General features: G+C 43.3%; 1 protein-coding gene across 1 annotated transcript; it reads right to left on the reverse strand.

The window, feature by feature from the left end:
- Positions 1-1,276: 1,276 nt before the first annotated feature.
- ITIH2 (inter-alpha-trypsin inhibitor heavy chain 2) lies at positions 1,277-25,763 on the reverse strand. Its single transcript, XM_083859476.1, has 21 exons — positions 25,489-25,763; positions 23,873-23,947; positions 18,631-18,666; positions 17,740-17,912; positions 16,964-17,068; positions 16,482-16,644; positions 15,879-15,986; positions 15,007-15,135; positions 14,225-14,341; positions 12,852-13,020; positions 11,108-11,233; positions 9,939-10,120; positions 8,953-9,138; positions 7,838-7,977; positions 7,473-7,645; positions 6,536-6,670; positions 5,233-5,346; positions 3,987-4,185; positions 2,913-3,085; positions 1,924-2,035; positions 1,277-1,635 (listed from the first exon to the last, which is right to left on the reverse strand). Exons 1-21 carry the CDS (start codon positions 25,570-25,572, stop codon positions 1,488-1,490), a joined length of 2,847 nt encoding a protein of 948 aa, XP_083715602.1. The 5' UTR covers positions 25,573-25,763; the 3' UTR covers positions 1,277-1,487.
- Between the last annotated feature and the right edge of the window lie 1,232 nt (positions 25,764-26,995).

Raw genomic sequence — 26,995 nt, forward strand, 5'->3', positions numbered from 1 at the left:
GAAACAGTTGCTGTCAGGGAACCTGGAACAACCTCACCCAGGACATCAGCAGTCTTTTCAAGCATAAAGAGTGGAGAGTTACAAGAACTGGAGGCAGAGAACACTTGTCTGTAAATTCAGGCTCTTTGTGCAGCCTGTGTAAACAGCACTGCCCTCTCCCAGAGGACAGGTAGTGAGAGAAAGAGGTTTGGAGGAAGGTAATGAGGTCAGTGACAGAACAGAGCAGCTTCTGTAACACTGAAAATAATTACACTTGACATTCTACAACCTGATGAATTAGAGTAAATACAGTAGATAAGTTATAAGTTGTGTAGAGAAGACCAGAGGATGGTAACTCACTGCTTGGTTGAACTGGGGAAGTGGCTGATGCAGGATGTGGAGGCCAGAACTGGTGGGTGAGTTGAAAGAAGCAATAAATGATGTGTAGGAAGTTGCTGACACTTCCAAGAGGAACTTTCAAGAGACATTTCAAAACCACATTGATCCTGACACAGCTGCAAGAAAGATCCTGTAGCAGCTTTTAGTGCCTAAGTGAAGGAAACCAAAGTTGAGAAGGGCAAGGAGACTACTTGGGTTCCTTTCCTAGATTGGGGCTGCTGAAAAGGATAAGGCAAATGTGTTTTAATAAGGTTTCAGAAAGCAGAGTTTCAAATCCAGCTTTTGGTATACACACAGGTATATTTGTTTCACTACTGATCTCATTCATTACTGAATGCTTCTGAAAAGTAAGTGATCTTTTGGGAGCTAAGCCCTCTGGAAGGGAAACTTTTAGTTCTGATGATTATTTCTATATAGTGTGAATGTTTCCCACTTTGAAAGATTTATATCTGCATGAAGCCCCATTCTGATGTTGAATTTTCAGAAAAAAAGCTGGAGGCTACGTGAGACTCATCTAATTAATTTCTTGCCAATATAGCAGCAACAATTATTTCAAGGACCCTCCTTACCACTTGTTAATACATCTTTAAATACTGGAGACTGCTCATGATACCCATTCCAGACCTATCTTCCTTTTCTGTTAAATTTCCATTACTTAATGCACATCCTTCTTTTTGCCCAGTCCAAGACTGTATGAACTTATATTTTCCCAGCAGTCTGGAAATACAAAGGTGTAAGTATTAAATATGGATTAAATCTGGTTGTGTGTGTTACCCACACTGCAGGAACCACAACACTGTTAACACCTCTGCTATGAAATGGATATTAGAAAATAGTAGAAATTTTTAATGGAGTTTACAGCCCATTAAATCAGACACAGCAAGAGGAAGACACCTCCTCCAACCCAGCATGTCGCTTTATTACAGATTTCATTTCTCAGCAGAAAAGGGAGTTTACATGCCTTTGAAACACTGATAAAACAAAGCAAACAGTGGTGGGGCCACCTCCAGTCAGTCACCCTGGTGTGACAGGCTGACAGCTGCTGCTCAGAGGAGTTGTTTAGGCATGAAGGAGCAGATGGGGATTTTTTAGAAACTAAACTGGAGCATTCAGGGTTTCTTCATGAAGCTGTAGAGGTGGGGGACCAGGTAATCCCTGTAGTGGCCGTCGATGAAGCCTTTGCCACTGTTGTGCACAAACCAGCACAGCACGTCAGTCCCCTGCACACGGTCTGTCCTGTAGTCCTTCTGCACGCCCCTGCAGGGAGAGGACACCCAAAGGAGGGTCACAACATGGCAAATGGACAGGGAGACACTGGGCATCCTGCTCAGTATTGGTGCTGCTCTGCCAAAGCAGGGAGACCTGTCTTCCACCAGCAGGAAGTGGAAATTACCACAAAACGCAGTTAATTTTATAGTTCTGTGACCTCATGGGCCTCTTCTGGGGGGTTCCAGGCACTTTTCAAACCTGTCCAAAGTCAGATGCTGGGCAGCTCTAAGGACAGAACTGATTTGGAAAGAGAGCAACAAAGAACATTACTCTTACCTGGTAACAGTGAACTTGTTGCCCTTCACTTCCATGACAGCTTGTGGTTTCTCTGGAGCTTGCCCAGGTGTTTGGTGGTGGATTGACACTTCTGGTTCAGATGCAAACTGACCTGGTCAGGGAGAGGTTTAAAGGTGTTTGTGTGTCCTGACCTTTGAAGCTCCATGTCAGACACTTTTGGAAAATCAAACCAGCTCCAGCAGGCAAACCAATCCTGCAGGGATCACTCTGTCTCTCACTAATGAGGAAACCAATTTCTGCTCCTCAAAAGAAGTTCTGCATGGGTCCAGGCCTCAGAAGGTTAATTTGCCTTATGAGCTGAGGCCTTGGTTTTGTTTTATATCACTGCCAGAAAGGGCTGTCATTTAGGAAAGAGTTGATTATGGATGTTTGCACAGAAATCTCCTCAGAAAGTTTTGAGGAGTTTGTTTTGGTCTTTTCATTTTCAACATGCAGCAGTTTAGCCAGGCAGGGAAAGTCCTGCCTCAGTGTCACCAAGTCTAGTCAGGTCTGTTTTGAAAACACCCTCCCCAGCTGGAATAAGGAATAATCTCCTGGTCCTTGATATTCCACAGTGTCCTTGGGGCCTGCAGGACATTACATGAGTTTCCCTGTTTTCTTTTTGAATAATTTCCACACCTTTTTCATCAGGACAGTCAGGAACAAATTAACAGCATGAAGATGTGGCAGGAGATGTTGGATAGGCTGGATATTAGGAAAAGGTTCTTCACCCAGAGGGTGGTTGGACACTGGAACAGGCTCCCCAAGAAGTTGTCACAGCACCAAACCAGAGTTAAGGAGCATTTGGAAAATGCTGTCAGGCACGTGGTGGGATTCTTGGGAGTGTCCTGTTCAAGAGCTGGACTCCTTGTGGGTCCCTTCCAACTCAGGATATTTTATGCCTATGATTCTATAAAATTCCCTCCAAAATCTAGCAGAACCCCTTCCTAGTGTGCCACCATTCCCCCTGCCCAGCCCCCAGTTCTTACCTATCAGCCCATGGGCTGCAGGAGAGAACTGGTTTTCTGGGGGAATGTAGATTCCCAGGAAGTCAACATTCACTGGGTGTTTCTTCCACACACGGTGCAGCAAAACCATGAAGGACATCTCCTCCCCCACAGTGATGGTAACATTATTTTCCTTCTTCACAGATATGAGGAGCCTGGCAGAGAGGGACCAAGGGCCAGGGTCAGTTCATCTTCCCCACCACAGCTCTCAGCCCCTTGAGATTCACTCAGGCACCCAGAACAATCCCACAGGGATGGCAGATATGTCAGAGGATCATGAAAAACCCTTGGGAGCCTTGGGAGTGGTACCCAAAGTTCTGTCAGGAAAATGCCTAATAAACAGACACTTCACTCCCATATTGAGGCAAACTAATTTCCCCTACAAATTTAAGCTCTTTCTACAGTGAATGCAGATTTTGGATGTGGTCCTCTTGCCCAAACAGTGGTGTAGTGTGTCCAGCATTGCTGGCAGCTGTTAACTGCAGTAAAACACCTCACACCCCCAGCAGGTGTTTTCTAATAGGGAAAGAGTTTCAGTTTACCTTTAGGCATTTTAGGAAGTTTAACTAGAAAGTTCTGGGCCTTTCTCATTGTAATGAGGAAGGCTCATTACTCAGTGCCAGCACAGGAGCATGGATTGGGCTTGGAGAGTGTAACTCAAAGCCTCTTGCTGCTGTCATTGGACTAAGAACCAAAAAGCCCAACTGAACTATTAAGTACTAAAGAGAAAGAACAAGGAAATTCTACACTTTTCACGGTGTTGTAGCAAGTAGGAGACTTGTCTCTATACTGTACTCAGCTTTGCCTTTGTTTTTGTATTATTTTCTTTCTTTATTAAAACCTTTTTGCTTTTTCAAGGCACACTCAATCATGCCATCTCACTAATTGATTTTTTGTCACTTCTCTGTAAGGGCTGGACCCTCAGAGATATTGGGAAAACCCATAGTTAACCTGGAGGGGAAGCTGTCCTGGATGATGTGAGTCATGGCATGGCAGGAACCCTGAGGGTATCTCAAACAGAATTAGGTGGGAGCAGGTAAAAAATTATCAACTCACTGTTTGCGGATGATGTGCCCTGTGTCAGCCCAGGTCAGTGTGATGCCATAGGAGCCATCCTTCAGCGTTATTGTTTCTGTGCTTATCTCCACTTTCAGGCCTTTCTTTTCAAAGTAAAAACCAATTTTGCCAAAGTATGTGTTGAGTTTCTTATTCTCTGCTTTCTTGGCCCCGACAAGCTGCCCATTGACCACAACTCCTGTGAAGAGCAGAGGAGGAAATGCCTCAGTCTTGGAGCCCTGTCTGGAGACTTGGAGTTCTGATCTCAACAAGGAGCTTCATGGGAACTGCAGAAACAGGAACCCCTTTGACCCCATCTCTGACCCCTTGTTTTTCTCATTTTTCCAGCCAAAGGAAGAGAAAAAATTAGTAAATTGCCTCCTGATGCTACTGTTCACCCCTTAGCACAATAATCTGGTGGGAATTGCTGTTAGGTCTTGCTGGGAGTAGGAGCAAAACCCCTTCAGGTGTGGTGTAAGGGATGCGTAGGACAAGAAGAGATGGCCTCAGGTTGTGCCATGTGAGCTTTAGATTGGATATTAGGGAAAATTTCTGCACTGAAATGGGGGTCATTGGAACAGGCTGCCCAGGGAAATGGTGGAGTCACCATGCCTGAAAATGTTAAAAAAACCTATGGATGTAATACCTGGGGATATGATTTTGTGGTAGGGTTGTCAATGCTGGCTTAAAAGTTGAACTTGATGATCTTTATGGTCTTTGCCAACCTCAACTGTTCTGTTATTCCATGATCTTGGCTCCTTTCCCAGTGTTTGGCCATCCTTACAGTGAAAGGGTTTTCCCCAGTAGCTCACTTCTACTCTGAGTTTCACCTTGTCTCTGTGCACCTTGGAGAGGTGTGAGGCTGCACCTTCACCTTCTGATCACATGGTTGAGAAAAGCAACAAGACCCACTGTGGATCCACCACTTCTTTTCTTAAGCTTGATCAAACCCAGTTGTCTCAGCCTCTCCCTCTCTGTCCGCAGCTCCAGCCCCCAAATCATCTTGATGGCCAGCACTGAATTCAGTCCAGTTTGTCAACATCTCTCTTGTACTGGCAAGGCCCAAACTGGACATGATACTCCAGATGTGGAGGGAAATAACCATATTCCTCAGCTTGCTGGCCACACTACTGCCAGCACACAATCCCCCCTGTAGGCAATTCCCCTGCTCCCTCCAAATACCTTTCAGACCCAAGAGAAAAAAAAAATTGTGCTGTAAAATAAACCATGTGTTTATTACCCTTACCAGTGCCAGGATCAGAAACCAAGTTTAGGATCTTCCCAGGCTCCGAGTTGATATTGAAGCAGATGTTAGTTTGGCTCTTGGGCAGGTGGATGGTGAAATGTGGGTCATTGTCCACTGAAACATGGAAAATAAACAAGTGTGAGAAGCAGGTCAGCACCTGCCCTAGAGGGAAGAGACACAAAAGCTTTTCAAAAGGATTTTTAAGCATTTTTTTTGGGACTACTCATGTTAATATGAGGGCCCTTTCCACCCTAAGATAGCTAAAAATATTCTCAGATGCTCCTCACAAAAGGCCCTCAGACACTTCCTCCTCATACAACTCCCTGGTTTAAGGGAAGGAAGTGACATTCCTGGTTTGAGAGCTGCCAAATGCAGTGAACCACACTGATGCCAGGTAAAGACACATCCTGCCCACTAATCCCACTGAGGAATAAAATCCAGGAGTCTGGAATAAACTGTTCCCACAGTTTATTTAACAACCTAGCAGAATTGAGCCCCTCAGAAATTTATATGTCCTTTAAAATTTGCCTCAGATGAGATGAACACCTGCACCCATCATTGAAGGCAGCTGCTTCCAGTCTTGTTTTGCAGTGCAAACTCTGCCCAGTTCCTGCTGGGTTGGCTGTGGCTGAGATTTCCCTGTGCTGGGGAGTTTGAGAGCTCTCTGTGTAATCACTACATAAATACACACATCACACACAGAGTTATTGTGGTAACACCGTGTTTATGGGCAGTGGTTCTCACAGCTGGCTTGCTCAAATAAACTGCCACTAAACTGTGGCAAAGGCCCAAGACTTAACAGGATCCATCAGTCACCAGTGCACTCAGAGATTTTTATCTGCCACAGAACATTTATCTGCCATTTATAACAGCAGTAACTCTGCAAGAGCTTTCATCTGTCATTTACAATGGAGGTAACTTTGCTACTGCAGAGAAGCTAAAGTTAAGCTCAGCAAACAGCCCCAGCCTCAGGGAAGCTCATGAGGTCTCTTAGATAGTTTAGATCCTATTAGGATCCAAAGTAGCTTCATCCTTGCAGCTTAGAGCGTATTTTTACAGCTTCATCTGCTCAAAATCAAAATTATTCCATAATTTATAAAGAAAAAAGCTTGGATTGGAAGGGACCTTAAAGACCATCTGTTCCAACCCCCCTTCCAGGGGCAGGGACACCTTCCACAAGACCAGGCTGCTCAAAAGTCCATCCAGACTGGCCTGAAACACTTCTAGGGATGGTGGTGAGTCATTAGGTGATGAATGCTGATGTGTCTGCTGTTCCTTTGCAGAGAAATGCTGTAGGTTTTACCTCTGTTGATGCTCAGAGAGGACACGGGTGGGCTCCTCTGCTCAGGCATGAAGCTGACTGGGACAGCTGTGACATTGGCCCAGGCTGGGATCCCTTTGTTGTTATTGGGTGCATTTGGAGTTAATCCCAGAGTACCTGTTAGATGACAGTCACAATTAGGGTTCTGTAAGTGCTGACATATTTAATAGTGTAATTTTCAGAGCACTGCAGTAGATCAAAGCCTGAGGTGGTTATACCAATGTAGAGCAGGTGCAAGACCATTTACAATGGATTTGTGTAATGACATGAGGTTGGATTTGCTCCAGTGTCTCCACCAATGAAATACGACTTATGAGGGTAGATAGCTCATCATAAGTTATCAGTGAAAAAATGGAGTCTGACTTTTTATCTCTCATTCATGAGAGCAGCCCCCACTTTAGCAAAGCCTCCAATGTGAAGACTGAAGTGTTTTGCCAAGAAAAAAAAACTGACTTTAAAAAATTCAGCATATGGTAAAAGCTTTGCTGACTTGGATCCTGAGTTTGAGGTGCCTGAGAAAAAGCAGGATTCTTCCTGCATGCTCTGGGATGACCTATGTGAATAAAGGTTTCAAAGAAGTGCAAGCATTTAATATCTGTGATCATGTTCCTTTGTATTAGAGCTCTCTCTGCCATGATGGAGACAGGAGAAAGTAACTTGTCCTGTCTCTCTGCCATTCAGTTCATAAAGCAACATGATCTTAAACAATCCCTGAAACTTGGTTTGTTTAATGTGCTGGACTGACATTCATATGTGCTGAGCCTACTCTGAAGAGGAGTAAAGGGAAACAGGAGCTGGGAACAACAGCAGGACTGAAGATTGCACAAATCTCTGTCTCTTCCTTGTGTCCCTAATTCAGACCAGAGGCTGTTTTCACACAACATGAGAGACACAGTTATGGGCAGAGTGAGACACTGACCTGGGCAGCAGCCCTTCCTGGGGTCTTTGGGCTGGTCTGCCAGCATTATCTCGTCCTTTTCAGGATTCTCTATCAGCATGGCTGTGAAGGGGGTTACAATGTGATGGTCCAGAGACATCTGCAGGATGGATTTGGTGATGTTCCTCTTCAAAGCTGCAGTGGGGGCTGCATTTCTGGGTGGAAACAGAAGCAGAACTCCTGGTTAGCACCTCTACAGGGCAGCTGCCATGGCAGTTCTATCAAGGTGGTGTTGCAAGAGGAAAGGCTGATTAATCCTGAACTGCTCCATAGCTCTCACTCAGGCTCCATAAGGTAAATCTCCATCATTTCACTCCTTCTGCCTGTTGGAGCAGATTTCTCCTCACCTCTCTGCCATCATCTGGTTGACAGTCAGATAAGCCCACAGCTTCCTTGTGAATTCAGGATCTGCATATTTGTCCTTCTTCATGAATCCATCCAGCTCTTCAACATCTCTCAGGGTTTCCATGACGAGCTCTGCATTTGCCTGTGCAGTCAGAGAGAGAGAAAGATGAGGGATGGGAGCCAGGAGAACAGGGTGCCTTGGTTGGTGTTAAGGACCCACTCTGGCTCTGCCCTTGGTCGCTTCTAGATCAGAGAGTCCTAGTACTGTTGGCCTGACTGCAATGGAGAGGGAAGATGTAGCAGGAGGTCCTTCTGTTAAAGACACTTCTGTGGCATGGATTAAAGTAGTTCAAGGAGCTGTGAACAGTAGCCCAAGAGGTGCTACCTCATGCCAAAAGAAGAGGCTCTTGACAGAGCTCTGTAATCCTCCCCTCAGGATTTTTCACATCCAATTCCACTGAAGAACACAAACCAAATTCTACTTTCTCATACAGACCCTTGGACTGCACTGTGTTTTGGCAGGAAAAAATACTGAAGATGTTTGGGTTTTTTCCGACAACTGACAAATGATAACACCTGAGCCCTGTAAGAGTGCAAGTTATTCCATTCCTCCTCATAAAGAAGGGTCTGAATGTAATATTCCCATCCCATCCCACTCCACCTGGAAGAGCAGCCCTGAAAACATGGGGGAAGTCTCATCACACATAAAAAGGCAGTGCTAGGACTTGATACTCTGTAGATCCACCAGCTTGAACTCCCTGATGGTGGGAAGTTCAGTCATGAAAGGAGTTTCCTTAGGGGATCACTCCTGCATCTCCACAAAGCATGAAGGAAAATCCATACTTTTGTCTAGACTTAATATTTTTGGTACATTTATCAGAAGGAAGTTCCTCTGGCAGGCTGCAGGGTGCAGGGAGTGACTATTCCTGGCTGTGCTTGAAGCTTGTTTTGAAACACTATTGGAAGAACCCTCCATGAGCTTCCCCACGTTCCCACCCTGAACCCAAGTGGACAAAACCCTCTGCTGGCATTAACCTTCAGCAGGGAGGCTGTACACAGGAGGGAATGGAGCAGCCCAAATTCCCCTAGCAGTTATTCCAGGGACACTTTCACTCACTGCAGTGGCTGTGACAACACTCTCCAAGTGCTGCAGGTTCTCTGTGTCGACTTTCCCAGCCACCACTATCTCTGAGCCACCAAAGTAGTTGTGGAAGCTGCTCTGGGTGACATCTGACACGGACTCCTGGGGGTAGTTGAACTGAATCTTCTTCAGGAGTGGAGTGGAGACCTGGTTGTAGAAATTCTGAGGGGGAAGGAGGCAGAGAAGTGGGTTTGTTGTACATGAAGTGACTCCCTTGCATGGGCCACTCTTACTGAAAAGACAGCGGGTGACAAAACCTAGAGCCCTAATGAGCAAGAGGGAATTTCCTCACCTCATAGAAGGCAGACTTCTTCATAACTAGCACACTTTTAAGGGAGTACAGCAAGAATATCTGCTCCAAGTCTTGTGAAAGCCAAAGGATGGTCAGAAGTCCCTGGGCTGTGCTCTTCCTAGACCTAAAAGTCTTGAGCACAAATGTTTGTGGGCTTGAATCCCTCCTCAGGATGGTCAGCTCTGAGCTACTGTGTAAGAAACACAGCTACTCCCCACTTAATTCTTGTACAGATGGTGAAATCAGGGAAGAGTAACAGAATAAGGATGCCAGAGTTTGATCAGCAGCAATTCCTGCTCACTGATTTGGAGGCTGAGCTAGAGCTGAAATTTTTCTTACATTGGCTAAATCTGGATTATCATTTATCATTTATATCCAGGTTTTTGTTAGTGATGAAATGGCCTAAAGTAGCATCCAGGCCTTAATTTTAATTCAGAAGATCTTTTTTATAGTTAAGGCTGTTTTATTGAATATTAATCCAACACAGGGAAGTAAAGTATGTGTTACAGATATTATTAAAACTGTACCTAGCACCACTTAAACTGAAATATGTTTGATATTTTGCAGGGCTGTCCAGAAGAAATGATGGGTTTTGAAAACTTCTTGCTAGTGGCATTACAGCTAGTGAACAGCACAGGAGAGTTTCAGAGGCAATGGGGCAGAAACTCACCTTCATTTGGAGGGAAGTCTCCTGATTTCCAAAAATCCTCTGGGCCATGCCGCGGTTGTCGGTTGCGATTCTCTGCAGGAAATCGTAATCGACATCAAACCCAATCCCGAGGCAGAAGAGAGAGAACTCATCCTTTATGCTCTGCTTCACGTTCTTCTGGATGGTTGTCAGCTTCAGCTCACCTTGGAGACACAGAAAGGGTGACATTCACCTGAGCAACAGAAAAGTCTCCATCAAGGTGAGCACGTTCCTGCTCTCCCTGTGTCTCCAGTTCTCTCTGGATATTAGGGAAATCTAGGCAGCAAGCTCAATGCCAAATTTCCATTGCCTACAGCAATGTTTGAGCTTCTCCTAGATGGAGATTAACAAAGTGCTTGCACTGAAGGCAATCCTTCTGGACACTTCTTCTGGTATCTGATGCATTTTCTTTGTATGTACAGGGCTCTTAGTAACTTTTTAGGGATTTGAAATTCTAGCACATCTAAAGTTCTACCAGAATTAGTGATTCAAGCTCTCTGCAGATTAAGACATCTCCATGAAGACTTTACTTTGTTTCTTATACTTCAGATGTTCTCTGTCATTGTTGGAAATAGGTTTTTTTCAGGCTTATTTTTAATGGCAGAGTTTTTGGAGCTCTCACCTTTAAGTCAGCAATTGCTTTGACCTTTACCAAATCCAATCCAAATTAATTCACTTTCCACTCTTTTTTCCTGCTTTTGATGTTCTGCTTGTGACTGCTTAGATCTGTGTGGGCTAAAGTCACAGGAAGAGGAAATTTTTGTATAATCACAGGATCATAGAATGGTTTGTGTTGAAAGGAACTTTAAAGATCATCCAGTTCCAACTCCCTGCTACAGGTAGGAACACTTTCCACTAGACCAGGTTGCTCAAAAGCCCAATTTCTCTAAGGCTGTTTTGATTATCTGTCCTACAGGACTTGTGCACCCCTGTAAACTGCAAAAAAATCATAACCTGCATAACAAGCTGCTCATCTTTTGAAAGCTTCTGTGCAAAGCCTATGGCACTCCTAGGACTTGACAAAAGGGCAGCTCAAGGTATTGGAAGAAAGATGAATGGAATTTTTTAAACTTACTGCCAAGTTGTCTACCTGTTGCTTTTCTCAGGCTTACCCCACCAGTCTATTTTCTCACCCAAAGCAGGATCCTTACCTACTGTGGGGTCTCCATCAGATACCAATACAATCATGGAAACTGAGTTTGGGTCCAACATGCCCAAACTTTTGGCTTCATTCAGGATGAAAGTGGCTCGGAGAAGAGCTTCGTTGATATTTGTGCCTGCCAAAGACACAATGAAGAATGCAAGTTTTTTATTCTTATTGAATCCAGATGAATTCTGAGATTCTAGTGGAGGTAAGAGGGACAAGAGCTGAGATCAAGGCAGCAAAACCCCTCCTCTCTGATGTTTAGGTACACCTTTCTGCAGTCTGGCTCTCTTTTTCATCCCAGGTTGTCATTTTCATGAGGCCCCTCCACTCCCCCTCACTAATTCCAGTGTGACCATTTGTGGTGTTGGAAACTACTTGGTGTGGGAAGAACTGCTGGGTTTGCAGGCAGCTGAGCATGGAAAAACTTCCTTTTCTGGCCATCAGCCCATTCCTTGGACAAGAAGAAGTGTACGTTTGCTGCGTTTATCTAAGGTTTGATTTGTGCACAGAAGGAGCAGAGTAGGAAATCAGGATGAGAGGAACAGAAAACTGAAGGCTGAGGAGTCAGAAAATAGGTATTTTCTTTGTTAAGAAAGAAAAAAAATCAGCGGCTCCAGAGACAAGATAATAAAATGCTCCATTTAAACTGGCCCTTCTGGATGGGAGCTGATCTCTAAGCTTATCTGTCAATTCTTTTGGGGTAACAGAGTCAGTAACTCATTTATCCAGATTGATTCCCTATTCCCAACACACTGAGGATTTTGGACAAGCCTATAACTTCATGTTCATTGTAGTGAAAACTTCTGGAGATGAAGGTGCCACAGCATTAGAAGGCTCTGATGTTAGGGACAGTCTCTCCACACTATTGACTCACAAATAATTGAATAACAAATTTAGAACTGCACTTCAGAGAGGGGCAGATTAAAATCATCATAAGCCCCTTCCAAAGACCTGTACAGCTGAAAAAGGCGTCTGTCCTTGTTTGTCAGACAGGGAATGAAGGCACAAAAAGGATAAGCCGTTTGCCCACCATGGCATTTAGTAGCTCATAGAATTCTTAAATCCTTAAGGTTGGAAATAACCTCTAAGATTGAGTCCAACCATTAACCCCAGTCCACCACTAAACCACATTCTTAAATTCCTGCAGCTGTTTCTTGTAGGACTTGTGGTCTAGACCCTTCCCCAGCTCTGTTGTCCTCTGTGGACATATTCCAGCCCCTCAATGTCTTTCCTGTTGAGAGGGGCCCAAAACAACATGGGATTTGAGGTGTGGCCTCACCAGTGCCCTGCACAGGGGGAGGGAGGGTCACTGCCCTGGTCCTGCTGGCCACACAAGTGCAGATCCAAGCCAGGACACCACTGGCTTTCCTGGCCACCTGGGCACATTGCTGGCTCATGTTCAGCTGGCTGTCAGCCCAGGGCAAATGATTCTGATCCCCAGCTTAGGGAATATTTCATCTGCCTTTTCATCCAGGACTAGGAGATGGACTTGATCTTTCAATGATACTTGGGATCTCTAAAGTGGGAGGTAAGATAGATTAAAGGCAGCTGTTCTGTGGTCTGTTCTCTCTCTGCCATAGAAGGAAATCCCATCCCCTAATACAATAAACTGCAATTCTTGCTCTTCTTTAGGCATGCTTTTCCTGGTTTTTTTTTTAGGATTACTCTGACAGTCTGAAGGCTGCCTGAGGTACCCATTCCTGTGATATGAACTCCTGCGAGCAACTCCTGCAATCAAAACCTCATACCCCCGTTGGGATGGATTGTCTGGATGTACTTCTTGGCATCCTCCACCTGGGATGGGGTGGCTGAGACCAGATTATCCCTCCAGCACCGGACATTGTGGTTGAAGTCGATGAGGGAGAACTGGTCAGCAGCACGGAGCTCACTCAGAATTGCCTTCATGGCCTCGATGGTCTGAGGAGAAGGTTAAGAGAAGACAGGTTTATGCTTCCTGCTTATAAAAACCTCTTCTTAACTTGTGACCACACAGGTAAATATTAGCCCCTGGGGAATAAGCACATGAGCACTTAAATCCAAATTAACATCTGCTATCAAAATCTCTCTCTCTCCTTTTATTTTTTTTTTTTTTGCACTTCTTGCATTATGTTGGAATTTTCACCAAAGAAACACAGAAGAATTGCAATTAGGAAGAATAAATTCATGTGGCTCAACTTGCTTAACTCCTGCTAACACAAAGTGAAGTGAAAGAGAGAAACATTTGTGGCTCAGGAGTGAGCAGCTGTTCAGATCAGCTCAGGAGACTCAGCTCTATCTGCAAAGCAGTCATTTCAGGCTGGGTAACATCTCTTTGAAGATTTAATGATGATTTAATCAAGTGACAATTAATTTGCATTCCAGTTTTGCAGCACTGATTTCTCCAAGGAAGCAATCTGCTAAGCCTTACTATTGTGCTCGGAAGGAAATTCAAATATACCTGGATGAGACAGCTGATGTTTTTCTAGTCAGTTCTTAAAACCTTTCAGTGACACATGATACACCATCTCCCAAACTTCTCACTCAGACTGTCAGAGTTTTCCCTAATACATAACATAAACCTCTCCTGCTGCAAATCCATCTGATTCCATCTTCTACCCTGGCTGAGCATGAAAGTCAGTTGATGATTTTCCCTTTCAGAACAGTTGTTTGCATATTTGGAGGCTGATTATCTTTCTTGAAGCATTTTCTCTTGCAGACTAAAATATCTTATTTTAACATTTTTTCCCCTTTATGGGTTGTGTTGTCTAAACAATCCTTAGTGGTCTCCAGAGGGCTGTCAACAATTCATCCATGTTTGGAAAGCAGGGATGTAGTATCTCCACTGAGACTTTCCCAGGATTCAGTATGGAGCATTAGAGAAAAAGGGGGTCAGAGCCTTTGCAAAGTATTTTGTGATCTGTCCATTAGAATTAAATTTAGAGTTAAAATCTGGCACCAGCTCTTCCTTAAAACATGGAAGAAGCATTATAAATAATGGGGTAAAATAATGAAGTCTTTGATTCCAAATATTCTCCAAATTTAGCTGGTAATTTTACATGCCAGCATGCTACAGGACTGCATGGTAAAGCACAGGGGGAAAGTTGGCAGGACATTCATTTTGCAACAGAGGTCAAACACTTACTTGTTTCATTTTTAGTCCCCACATCGAGCCACTGACATCTATAACAAATAAAATGTTTTTGGGCAGTGGATCAAGATTTTCCGGAGCAAAGAAGTGAATAAAATAGCCATTAAAAATCTGGAAAATAAAATAAAAAAAATCACAGTGAAATGAGCTATAGAAAAAATTTCAGAAAACTCAAGACAGCGACAGAGCAGAAAATTCTTATTTTCTTAATGAGCTAATTATTTTTCCTTATTGTCTTTTTCTCTTTTTTATTGGCCAGTTCTAACTTTCAGCTCTGCACATCTCTGTAGCCTTACACCATTTTTACTCAATAAAAGCAGAGCCTGGTTCTCAGAAAACTTCCATGCCCTAGCATAGGGAGGAATGAAAAAATGCTTTGAAAAAGCCTGTTCTGCCTGTAATAATTCAACCTCATAACTCAGCTTCATGTTAACATAAAAATAGTGATGTTCTGGTTGTCTCCTTGTGATGTATTGGTACAACATCCAATGACTCCATCCTCTGATTCTACATTAAATCACCAGAGTGCTGCCAGGTATAAAGACATTGGCTTTTGGACATGACAGGAATCTTCTCCTACTATATGTAAGCCCATGTCTTAGTCATAAATTAAATAAATCCATTCTGCCCATTTAAAATCCCTCTGTTCTTTCAATTGGATACAGAGCTTGTCCTCATGCTTATTCCCCTGAAGGATGGAGTTTAGCACAGTTTGCTGAAGGACAGCAATTCCTTTATTCCCAGCTCTCTGGTCCCAGCTGAGCAGCCATACTTACTTCCAGCTCTCCCCCCGTGGTTTCTCTGTTCACATCATACTGCACCACAAAATTTCCATCCACGGCTGTGGACGAGCACTTGGGGCATTTTCTCTGCTGAGCCATTGTTGGCTTGAAGGAAACGTGAGCCTTGAAGGAAGGAGAGATCATCAGTCAGCCAGAGGGGGGTGATTGACACAAAGTGACTCCACACTTTCATGGAACACCTGATTTCAGTTTCTGCTTTCAGTACTTGTGGAAAATGGACTTTGCATCACTTCAGAGGAAAACCAGCACTAAGGTTTGCCTGGATATGTTGATTCAGTAGTAGCAACTATGACACAAATCCCATGACCCATCTACAGCACCAAATATTTCAACTAGAGCTGTGCAAACCATTTCTATTAAGCAATAGAAATGGTTTTTATTAACATTTTTTTGGTTAATAAAATGGGTTTTATTAACATTTTCCTGGTTGAAATTATCCATAGTTTTATCAACATTTTTAATAGGTTTCTAATTAACATTTTTTTCCCCAAAAAAAGAGGATTGTCATTTGTCTGTAAATTGAGCAGTAGGAAACATTTTTATTAGTCCTGTGATTAATCGTGCAGACTTTATTTTTTTCTGTTTTAACCGGATAACTTGGAATCGCCTGAGAAGATAAGACTTAATATAGATACATATTACCTCTGAAATAATTTGCTAAGTTAGGAATGAGGGTGAATTTGAATATCAGGAAACAATACTGGCTGGCATATTACTGTGGAATTAAAGACAGATTTTGCCGTATTTTTGCATGCTTCCAGCAGGTGCAAAAAAATTGCCAGGACTGTGTAGAGTAAATGTGAAACCTGAAGATTTTGTGCTATTTCCAGTCTGTGAGGGGTTACCTTTTTCTCTCCCTTGGAGATGGTGGTGATCCCATTGAAATGATCTCCCAGGGAATTGGGGACGTGCACGTAGCGCAGTCCCTGCGGCTCGATGATGCGGACATCCACCTAAAGGGGAAGGGAGGACAGTTATTGTGGAGAGCTGCCCCATCCCTGCAAGTGCTCAAAGCCAGGCTGGACAGGGTTTGGAGCAACCTGGTCTTGTGAGAAGCAAATGTGTCCTGTCCCCACTCGTAAACACAGCTGAGAATCTCCTGAAACGTGACTGACTCACGTCAGAACCACTTGGGCAAATAAGCTTTCACATTTTTATACTCTTGTGTAAACTTGGCTGAAGGAAAACAAACAATACTCGCTATTTATTTGGAGCAGTGCTTTTCATAAAAAACCCCAACTTCATGAGGTAGTGATGATCTCTGGTTGTCCCTCCACAACTATAATTTGTCTTAGAATCACAGTATGGTTTGGGTTGGAAGGGATCCTAAAGTTCACCCAGTTCCAAGCCCCTGCCATGGGCAGGGACACCTCCCTGAAAACTGAGGGTGCTTTCTCAGCAAGGATTCACCTGTGAGGTTCTTCCTACACAGCCCAGCTCTGCTTTACCTCCATGTGCTTGGCCAGGCGTCCTGGCTTCACAGAGATGACGTGCTCGTAGGAGCTCAGCTTCCTTCGGATCATTTCATGGTAGTGAAGCTGGAACTGGATCCTCATTCCTGGGGGGACATTCACTTCGGTTTGGAAGTTCTCCATATCCAAGGCATTGCTCCTGAAAAGTCAGCTGTGAGGGTTATTTTGAGAAAACACAAGGAGAAGGAAAAGCTTCTTTGCACTTTGGTTTAGATTGAGGCTTTTGATTCTAACTGTGGCCTCTGTCAGACAGCTACAGTTATCTGTTGGCACAGGGTGTTTTAGCAAGCAGAAAGCTGAAACACAGTTTAAGTCCATGACAATTAAACATCAGAGCTGCTGTAAGAAAGCATTTTCCTTTCCAGGATTGCCCCTCATCTGTCCCCTCCTGGGGTGGGTCATCTCAATTCTCCTGTGAGTGAGTTCAGTACAAAACCCATATGCCAGAGTGTTTTTACCTGACTATTCCAGCAGCTTTGCCTTTGGCTTTTGCTTGAGCGTACATTTTTCTGGCTTCAGATTTTTCCCGAATATGGCTGGTAAATGTGATACCATTGATGTCCCTAGGAGAGAGAAGCACAGTCAGCTTGCAAAAGAAACAACTTTACAATCGAGGACTGTTTCTTCAGCTTACATCAGTGAAATCTAAGCTGGTGGGAAGCTAAATAACAAGGTTCTTGTTTAACCCCAAAGTAATGAATTCTGATTTTCACTAGAGCTCTATCTTACTTCCCTACCTGATTTTTATTTCAAGTAGCCAGCACCATTGTGCACTGAGGAGGATCTGCTCTCCTTTACCTCCTTCACACTTTCCCCATGCTTTGGGCAGGGGAGGCAGTTCCTGATGTCATGGCTGGTTTGGAACACGGATCAGAGTATCTCCTGACCAGAAACCTGGCTGCTGCCTCTCTGGATGGATACTGAACCAGGCCAGTTTCTGTTCTGTGAAGGCTCTGATTTGGGTCTCCTTCCTTTGATCTGGCAAGGTGGGAGTTTAGTCTATTTGAGACTTTTGTCTATTTTTATTGATATTGACTAACAGCTCAATAATTATTGGAGAGGAAGACCTGGACAGACAGACAGACTGATAACATGAACCTCTTGAGAAAGCCTCCAAAAATTACACTGAACCTGGAAAACAATAAGAGTGTTTTTGCCTTTACAAATCCTTCCTTCCCACCCCACTGGATGCTCCCAGAGGATGATCAGAGGCTGATCCCTGCCCACCACTCACATGGTGAAATTGTCAATGAAAGCTCCCTTGGGGACTTGCACGTCAAACACGATGGGCTGTGGTCTCCTGGCATTGTTCACCATCCTGGCTTGGATCATGGTGTTGGCCAGCCTGGATGTGATGGTGGATTGAACCTTGTAGCTGTAAAGACCTATCTTGTCATCATCCTCCACCTGCATTTGACAAAATCACTCTATAAATTTAGGGCACTGCTGGAAAAAAATTCCCTAGAAGACAATATCAATAATTTTTGTTGTCTCAGTGGTACTTCTTAATTGCTGCTCCTTAGCTAGAGGGGTCATGAGCTCAAGTTCAGGACATCTCCATATTTTACCTGGAAATTGCGGCAGGATATTCATGTGACTATAGTTCATTATAACATTTCTGCTGAATGAGGGTATTTTTTAAGCTGGAATGTTTTCCTTGCTTTTCACTATGCAATCAGTCCTTGGAATGACTCTATGAGGGCAATCCAGCATGGAAAGCTACACAGTAATCCTGAACATCATATAATGAGGAGGAGGCAGCTCACATTTTCAATAAAAGTCCTAAATAGAGGAGACTTGAAGTGTTAGTTACTGACCTAACATTGAAAAGGGTTAAACCACAGCAGGGCCATAACAGTATTTAGGAGTTTTATTAAGACATTGCCTTTGTCTAATCACTTTTGATGCTTATTTCTTCATGTTTACCATACCCTTCTCCCTCCAAGACCAGATGTATCAACAGTATTGTGCAAACAGCTCTCTGTTTAAAAAAAAATAGGTTAATACCCAACCAGCAGTAAAAACAAGGAACTGAACAAACAGAAGGATTGATTTCCAAAAAAATGGTTAACTAGAAAATCACTTTGTTCAGTATTATTTACCACAGGGGAAGAAAAATACTCACCAGATCTCCATCGTACCCCCAGTCAGATGTGCTCCTCTGGAAAATAAAAATATGGAGGGGATATTTCAGCAAAGCTAACAACACTGACTGGCTGTTTCAAGACAGGGGTCAGTGTCTAAAAATTGTTTTCCAAGATTATGGATCATAGAATCTTGGGGACCACAGAACCATTAAGTTTGGAAAAGACATCTAAGATCAAGTCCAGCCATTAACCCAACACTGCCAGGGTCACTAAACATTTACATGTTTTTTTGAATACTTCCAGTAATAGTGACTCCAACACTTCCATGGGAAGCCTTTTTCAATTCTTGACAATCCTTTAATGGGAGAATTGCTCCCTAATATCCAACCTAAACCTCTCCTGGCACAACCTGAGGCCATTTCTTCTTGTCCTGTCCCTGTTCTCTGGGAGCAGAGCCCGACCTCCCCTGGCTGTCCCCTCCTGTCAGGGACTTGTGCAGAGCCACAAGGTCCCCCCTGAGCCTCATTTTCTCCAGGCTGAGCCCCTTTCCCAGCTCCCTCAGCTGCTCCTCATCAGACTTGTGCTCCAGATCCTTCCCCAACTCCATTGCCCTTTTCCGGACATGAAAGAGAATTAGTTTGAGTTCACAGACAAAGTGTGAATATTCCTTTTGTTTTATTTAATGTATTTCTACATGGGATGTTGGAGCATGTGATGTCCCAGCCGTGCCTCAGAACCCGCCATAAACAGGTCAGCTTTCTTCCTCTTTTTTTAGGTTGGGGTGTTTTTGTTTTTTTTGTTTTTTTTTTTTTTTTTTTTTTTTTTTTTTTTTTTTTTTTTTTTTTTTTATTTTTATTTTCAAGAAAACATTCTCTTCTAGGAAAACATTCTTCCTGAAAGCAAATCATGCTGGCAGAAAGTCATCTTCAGACGTGTTTGTTTTTCACAGCAAAGTTCTCTTTGTTTTCCCATGAAAAGTGGAAAAGCCTCAAAGCCCAGACTTCTTTAGCTCGCTTTGTTGCCATTTACATTAGAAAATATTTATTTATGTATGATATGGAATATGTATGAATTAAAAAACCCATTGTGTAATCGATATTACATTAACATGTTTGTGCCTATGGAAATTAGTTATGCATGCATTACTTAGACGAAATTGCTCATTAATGGTTGTGGTTTTCCCCCTGCCCTGTGAATTGCTCCATTTGGAAATTTCTATGGCAAGGGGTGACATCTTGTGGCCATTCGAATAATTCTGTTTAATTCTCCCCAAAAATCTCCCTCGCATAAGGAATATTTATATTAATCCCCTGAAAGGGAATTTGGCTCACCTAGATGCAACTTTCTAATGCAGGGATCTACTTTCATATTATCATCACAACTAGGCCAGTTCAGCTCTCCAGGGTCAAGAGGACCCAAAACCACAGAAGATGCTCCTGAAAACAGCTTTAATCCCATAATGCACTGGAAGATTACTCTGCAATTGTTAAATTCCTTTGAAGCTAATTAATAGGGAAATCTTGTGCTGTAGAAGAGATGATGATGTCATGGCAGGTTCATTTTAAAGATATGATTTTAAAGACTCTTAAATGGCAGATGGAGAAGATTTCTGCCTGCCTGAGAACAAATGAAGGGTTTAATTTTCTAGTTCTAAAGGCTCTACCTGAACCCTTCAGACTGGGATTTCAGGAAGTTTATGGAAGATATGGAAGTTTATGGCTCTATAGAGACCCTCTGCAAAGCCTGATGGACTGATCCTGTCACACCCCACAAACCTCACTGTACAATGAACTGGACTCTCACCTGATAAAGGACCAGACCATGAAGAGTCATTTTTGGCCCCACACATACCCTTGGCAGAGGAATCATCACCATCTTGAGTACAAATTAGGATTAAACCAACATTAATGGAAACAAATTTAGTTTTGGATAGATGAAGACCAAGACCTTAGAACACAGGGGTTTTGTTTTATTGGGGTACTTTTCTGGTTCTCAGCTTAGGGCTCCTGACCCACTTTAGGAATGGTGGTTAAAGCTTGTGGGACACCCAGATTTCCCTCCTGATAGTTCTTGGTGGAGAAGAGGGGGGAGCTGAAGGAGAGGGATCTTATCAGTGGCACATGTAGTGACTCTCTAACTCCCTGTTTTTAGAGCTCAGACAAGGGCTGGGCCAGCCATACCCCTGGGAACTTAGAGATTGCAAAAGGCAGCCACTCCAACAGGTCAGGAGGACAGAGCTGTACCTTTATCTCCAGGCACCTGAGCCCCAGAATCATGGAACACAGAATCACAGAATGGTTTGGGTTGGAAGGAACCCTAAAGGTCCTCTAGTTCCCCCTCCCTTGCCATGGCCAGGGACCAGGATCAGGTTACTCCAAGCTCCACCCAACCTGGCTTTGAAGATCCTACTTCAGGTCTGGGTGCTGATGTGATTATTGAGAACAGGGACCTCTGTGGTACCTGAGACTCCTGCTGTCTCCAGCATGAGGATTCATGGCTGATCCTTGCTTTTAAACCACATCCAGACCTGTTGATCACTGCACAAAACCAGGGTCTTGAGCCATATCTCCTGAGTGCCAAATTGCCAATCAGAATGAAGGCAACATGTGCCTCAGGAACTGTTTGAAGGACAAATGCTGGGCTCTGTCTTCAGATACTGAGATGCATCTTTTCCTGAAACCTGTGCAGGATATGGATATTTAACCCTTCACAGTGATCTTTGTTCAAATCACTGTGCATGGACTTTGCAGCTATTTAGGAAAATAATGAGAGCAGAATCACAGATAGTCTGCATTTGACAGAAATTTCTGTTCTACTGGGGCATGAAGAATGTTGAAAAGCAGATGCCCAGCATGAGGAACTAGAAAGAAGATGTGATCTGCAAGGGTTCAAGGCCACGTTGGATGGGGCTTGGAGCAGCTTGGTCTACTGGAAGGTGTCCCTGCCCATGGCAGGGGGTTGGAATTAGATGATCTTCCAGGTCCCTTCCAACCCAAACCCTTCCAACCCCTTCCATTCCATGTTTTGGTGATTCTATGATCTACCTGAAATGCCCTTCCAGTTCTCTGAGGTACAGTTCCCTAATAATTCACTTATTTTCCTGTAATTTCCTAAGCAGTTTTTAACACACTCCAAATCCATTGCAGCTTCTTCAGGGGATCCTTCAGGATCTCCTTTCAGGGGATCCTCATTGTGAGATGCAAGGAGAGAAATTTCAGACCTAAGACTTGGCAGAGTTTGTCTTCAGGGTGCTGCAGATGGATCCTTGTCTGTTTGGTTACATTCCCACCCTTGCAACTGGGGGAGTCTCCAACCAGCTGATTCAGGAAGAAATTCTTCAGTGTGAGCGTGGTGAGGTCCTGGCACAGGATGTCCAGAGAAGCTGTGGCTGCCTCATCTCTGGAAGTGTTCCAGGCCAGGTTGGGTGGGGCTTGGAGCAACCTGGTCTAGTGGAAGGTGTAGAAGGTGTTCCACAGGCAGGTTGGAAGGGGATGAGCTTCAAAGTCCCTTCCAACCCAACCCACACCACAATTCTATCATTCCACCCTGTCACTTTCCATATATCCTTCCTGTGCTGCTTCTCTTGGAGGGGAAACCAGGCAAGCAGAACACTAATAAAAAGATGTGATCTCACCCACCTCTGGACAGCCAGAGATCAGGACCCAGATCTGGGGAATGTGTTGCAGAACATCCCACCTCACAGGGTGCCTCACAGGTCTAGACATTTATCTACCTCCAAAACAGAGATTACAGCTGTGCACCACCACACAGAGGTTCACAAGGTCACCTGCATTCCAGCCCATGGAACACTCAGCTGCTGTGGTCACGAGGAGCCTCCACACACCTGAGGCACAGCATTTTGGGAATTACTCAGGAGCAAAACAGCAGAATATCTTATCTGTACCTAGAAAACCATCCTCTGCATTTAGAGCCAATCAACAGGGTCTGCAGGGAGCTCTGTTGCCTTGTTGCCAATGGGCTGGTGAGCTCGTTGCAGAAAAGCATAGTGCTGAAAAAATATTTTGAGACACAGCTGTCCTGTAGTGATGAACAGTAAATAACTGTGTGGCCAAGAGCTGCTGTCTCAAGATGATTTGCACAGTTCAGTTAAAACTCATTGATTATATTTTATTGTGACTCAACTAACATAAGAGTAGCCGAGATCTTAGTCCTACTGGTTTGCAAAGATTTATTTGATAAAGAATGGGAAATAATGTATGGGAATAAAAGCAACAACTGGTATAATGAAACCAGGGCTAGAATTGTGAATTACTGCATGCATATGTCTGTGCCTCTATGCATCCAGAAATTTTGGGAACGGAGGCAACATAATACATATGGCACTGATACAGACGCTTTGGAAAGGAATGATGCCCTGAAGAAGTGCAGCTAGGAGGGATTTCTGTTTAGATCATGATTCAATTATTTAAATACTAGACTGGCAAATGTGAGGAGGCTTCTTTCACACTCATGCTAAAATCTGCCTTTTTCTTCCACTGTTATGCAGGTTTTAGGTATCAGTAAGTTCCATCCAAAAAGCCTTAGGATAAAGGAAAATCAGGTTTCTCTGTGTGCAATTTCAAAGACTCTGGGAAATCCAGCATTACTCAAGAGGATCCTTCATTTTCACTACATTGAACAAGCTCAAGAAAAGCAGCACCAGAGCCTGGTGGAGGACAAGGTCCACTCTGATCATCACTTTCATGCAGTGTAATGAAAAATTAATATATTCAAACAACTGATTTCATGAGTATTATCATTAATTGCTACACTGTAAAACACAGAAAAACTCTTGCAATGCTGCTCTAAATGTTTCTGTCTCCCAAGACAACAGACTAAAATAATCTGCAACCCATCAGTGTGCTGGAAACATATTTTATTCTCACATCTCAGATGCCACCAGCTCATCACTGAGTGTCACTCTTTTGACCAGAGTTAAACATGAATGAATGGGCTGAATGTTTACAGCCTACACTTGCCATTGTCTGAAGTCCTTTTCCATTTTCTCATAGAAAAACCTCACCTGTTTCAATGGGATTTCCCCCAGAACATGAAGTTAGACAAGTATCTCCATTGTTTATCACCTTAGGAACACAGATGTGCTTAAGGGAGAGCAGCAGTTCTTGCCCCAGCCAGAGACATGGAAGTCTCAATGCCTACAAAAACCACCTGGTCCCACATGATTGTCCACTCACAACCATGGACATGGGAAAAGGCACCTGGAGAGAGCTCCCAGGCATTCTGGCTTCCTCCTCTTTGGAGCATTTGTGGGTACTGTACCTGGTACCTGCCATTTCTCGTCCTGGAGCTGGAGGGAAATCCATCCACTTCCAGATCAATCAGGTTTGGCACTTCCTAGAGGAGGGAGAGGAAGAAAAATGTTGCTGCTGCCTTACTGTTTGATTTATCACTTGATTTATTATTGATTAGCACTTTACAGGAGAGTTCCAAAGGGAATTTACCTCCCCTGGATGCTAATGGGGAGCAGAAGCACAAACCATCTCAGGCCAAAATCCTCAAAACATATTCAGTTTCCGTCAGTGGCCAAGCAGCTCTATAAACTCCTGTAAAATCATGACCTTTACCATCATTTTATAGCCTTTCCTTCTGAAACAAGGAGTAATATTTAACATGAAATGACCACAAAGAGCAAGAGGCAGATGATTATCATCAGGATGGGTCTAGCCATGGAAACTAAAGATCTCACTCAAAACAAGTTCAGAGAATTTCTGCTCAAACCAGTAGAAATTGTCTCTGGTTTTACACCAATATACCTGAAAACTAAATTTCCCCCAATGACAGCAAAAGAACATCAGGTCTTTTCCAAATACAAAGCTGCACTGATTCACTTAGAAATGTGGGTCACACCACAGCAATACTCCTAATTAAATTTTGTTATGAGTTTAATTTATGGCAATAAAGAACTTTAAGTTGCATGAATTCCTTTCCAACTTATGTGATAGCATACAAAAAAAGGTTTGCACAAAACTAATTTAAATTGTTTAAGCACATTGATGTTAAATTGATAAGGCATCTACAATTAGAAAGAACCACAGCTCTGGAATATTTTTTCCTGGGAATTACAAACCCAGTTTTAAAATCTCATTGAGTCAAGAAAATGTCTGTAAAAATAAAGAAAAATAGGATATCCCAGCTCACTGAAGATTTTTATTAATCCTGCAAAGGAAAAGAAAGCCTCATCTCATCCCTGCTGACTTCACAGAAATATTTCAAAACGACAACGTGGAAATGGGTGTAGACACCAAATCTAAGTTCACCTGAGCCTGGGGGTTTAAATTTAGTTTCAGAGTCAAAGCTATAACTATACTTCTTTTCATCATTGTATTATCTCAAGAAATGATGATCTCTTTTATAAATCCTTTTCTCCTCTGCTGAGGAATGTAAGGTCAATAGGATATTCACTCTATATTTGAATTCCTGTTAACAAAAACCCAATTCCATACAAAGCCTTGCTGAAGTTCACAGTGTCCCACACAGGAGGCTCCATCCACAAAGATGTCTGAGTGCCCTGGTTCTGCTTATTCCAGGGAAACAGGGTATAAAATGTTCTGAAGATCGGAATATAGAAACCCACTTAAATGTTTAAAGGTTAAAACCACACCAGAAAAGGCAACACTGAAGTAAAAACATGAAACCTGCTTGGAACGAAATTTGGACTTATGCTCACAGTCTCTCTTTAATAATATTAAATAATAATAATAAGCTTTCATAACATTAAAAAACCCAACATTACAAATGAAGACTGATTATCAGAAAAATTTACAGCTAAAAGCAGAAGGGAATTGTGAAGCAGTGACCCAGTTCTGCTACCACTGCCTCTTCTGTCCAAACTTCAGCAAGGAAGGGAGACCTGGGCCCTGCCTCCAAATACTCACATCTGGGATGTCGTCAATAATGAGATCAAAGCTCCCAACTCCAGAAATGAGGAACAAAACCAGGAACCTGCGCAGACACCTCATTTTCTTCCCTCTTATTTCCTCCTGAGAGCAGCCAGCACAGCTACACACACAAGGTTCTTCCCTTCTCTGAGACAAGTTCAAGGAAACAGCTCAGGTTTGTGCAGCATTTTGAGCAAAGTTCTGGAATGGTGACTTTGTTTTGGCCAAAGGTAAATATTAGCCTTGCAACGCAAGCCTGAGCTGTGGTGCCTGAGCAAGGGTTATCCAAATAGTGTCTTCATTTGCCTCTGCCCTCGATAACAGCCCTGCCTTGGATAGGCTCACTCCTTGCTTTTGTAGCTTCCCGTGATGTTTGACTAATTTCCTGCTAGGCACAGAGCTTGCAGTATCCAAAAACTTCAAAAGACCTCAGTGAGAACTCCAGCTTGTCTGTTTATAGCAAACGAGGAGGAGTTTGGTTCTCAGCGTGATGGAGGCAGCAGCTTTGGGCTTCTCCAAGGGCCCTCCCACCCAGCCAACCCACAGGGGTTGGATCCTGACCCACACAAATACCCCTTTTTTTCCATTCTGCTGGGGAAAAAATCATAGCTGATTATGTGATAGTTCTAATTTTCCAAAATTAGTCACATGAGAACATTTGATGGTATTTTCAGGTGCACGTTCTGTGGCTCCTGGGTGCTTTTGAAACAGGTTTTTTGCCTCCCTGGTTATTTGGGTGCTTAAAGTCAGGAGATAAAGAGAGCAAAGCAAAAGGGGGAAAGAAGGGAGGAAGACATCTTTTGGAAAAAGTTTGTTGGGGTGTCCCTTCCACTTTTCCACGAGAAAAGATTGTTGGAGACATCTGAGCAGCTTCAATGCAAATGACAGAATTACTGTGTGAACTCTGGGGCAAAAACAGCTGTCAAATAATATTCTATTCTATTCTATTCTATTCTATTCTATTCTATTCTATTCTATTCTATTCTATCCCATTACAGTACATTTTCTTGTATACTATATTGTGTTATATAATATTCACTATACAATACTAATAATATTCTGTCATCTTCCCTTATGTCATATTACTCTTCAAGGTTTCAGTAAAAGATTTCTGTGGCACAAGTCTGCTGTTGCTCATCCTTTCTCCATCTTTTCCACAGATGGTTTCTCAGTCTGGGCCCTGAACTCACACCCAGAAGTTCACAAGGAATGGCAGCAGAGCCTTTTTCAGCTCTCTGCCTGGTAAGAGAGATGGGAGCAGTGATGTGTTTGGAGGAGGGAAGTGTACAGGAGGGGAATAGAGAGGATGGGAGCAGGGTTTTTCAATAATCATAGAATAATTTACGTTGGAACAGACCTTCAAGACCATCTGGTCCAACCATTAACCCATCACTGCCATGTCCACCACAGCAGTCCCCAAGTTCCACATCCAAGTTTTTAAAATATTTCCAGGGGTGGTAATTCCACCACTGCCCTGAGCAGCCTGCTCCAGTGCTTGACATCA

Source organism: Zosterops lateralis (assembly GCF_965231275.1).
Source record: "Zosterops lateralis genome assembly, chromosome: 4".
NCBI classification, from domain to species: domain Eukaryota; kingdom Metazoa; phylum Chordata; class Aves; order Passeriformes; family Zosteropidae; genus Zosterops; species Zosterops lateralis.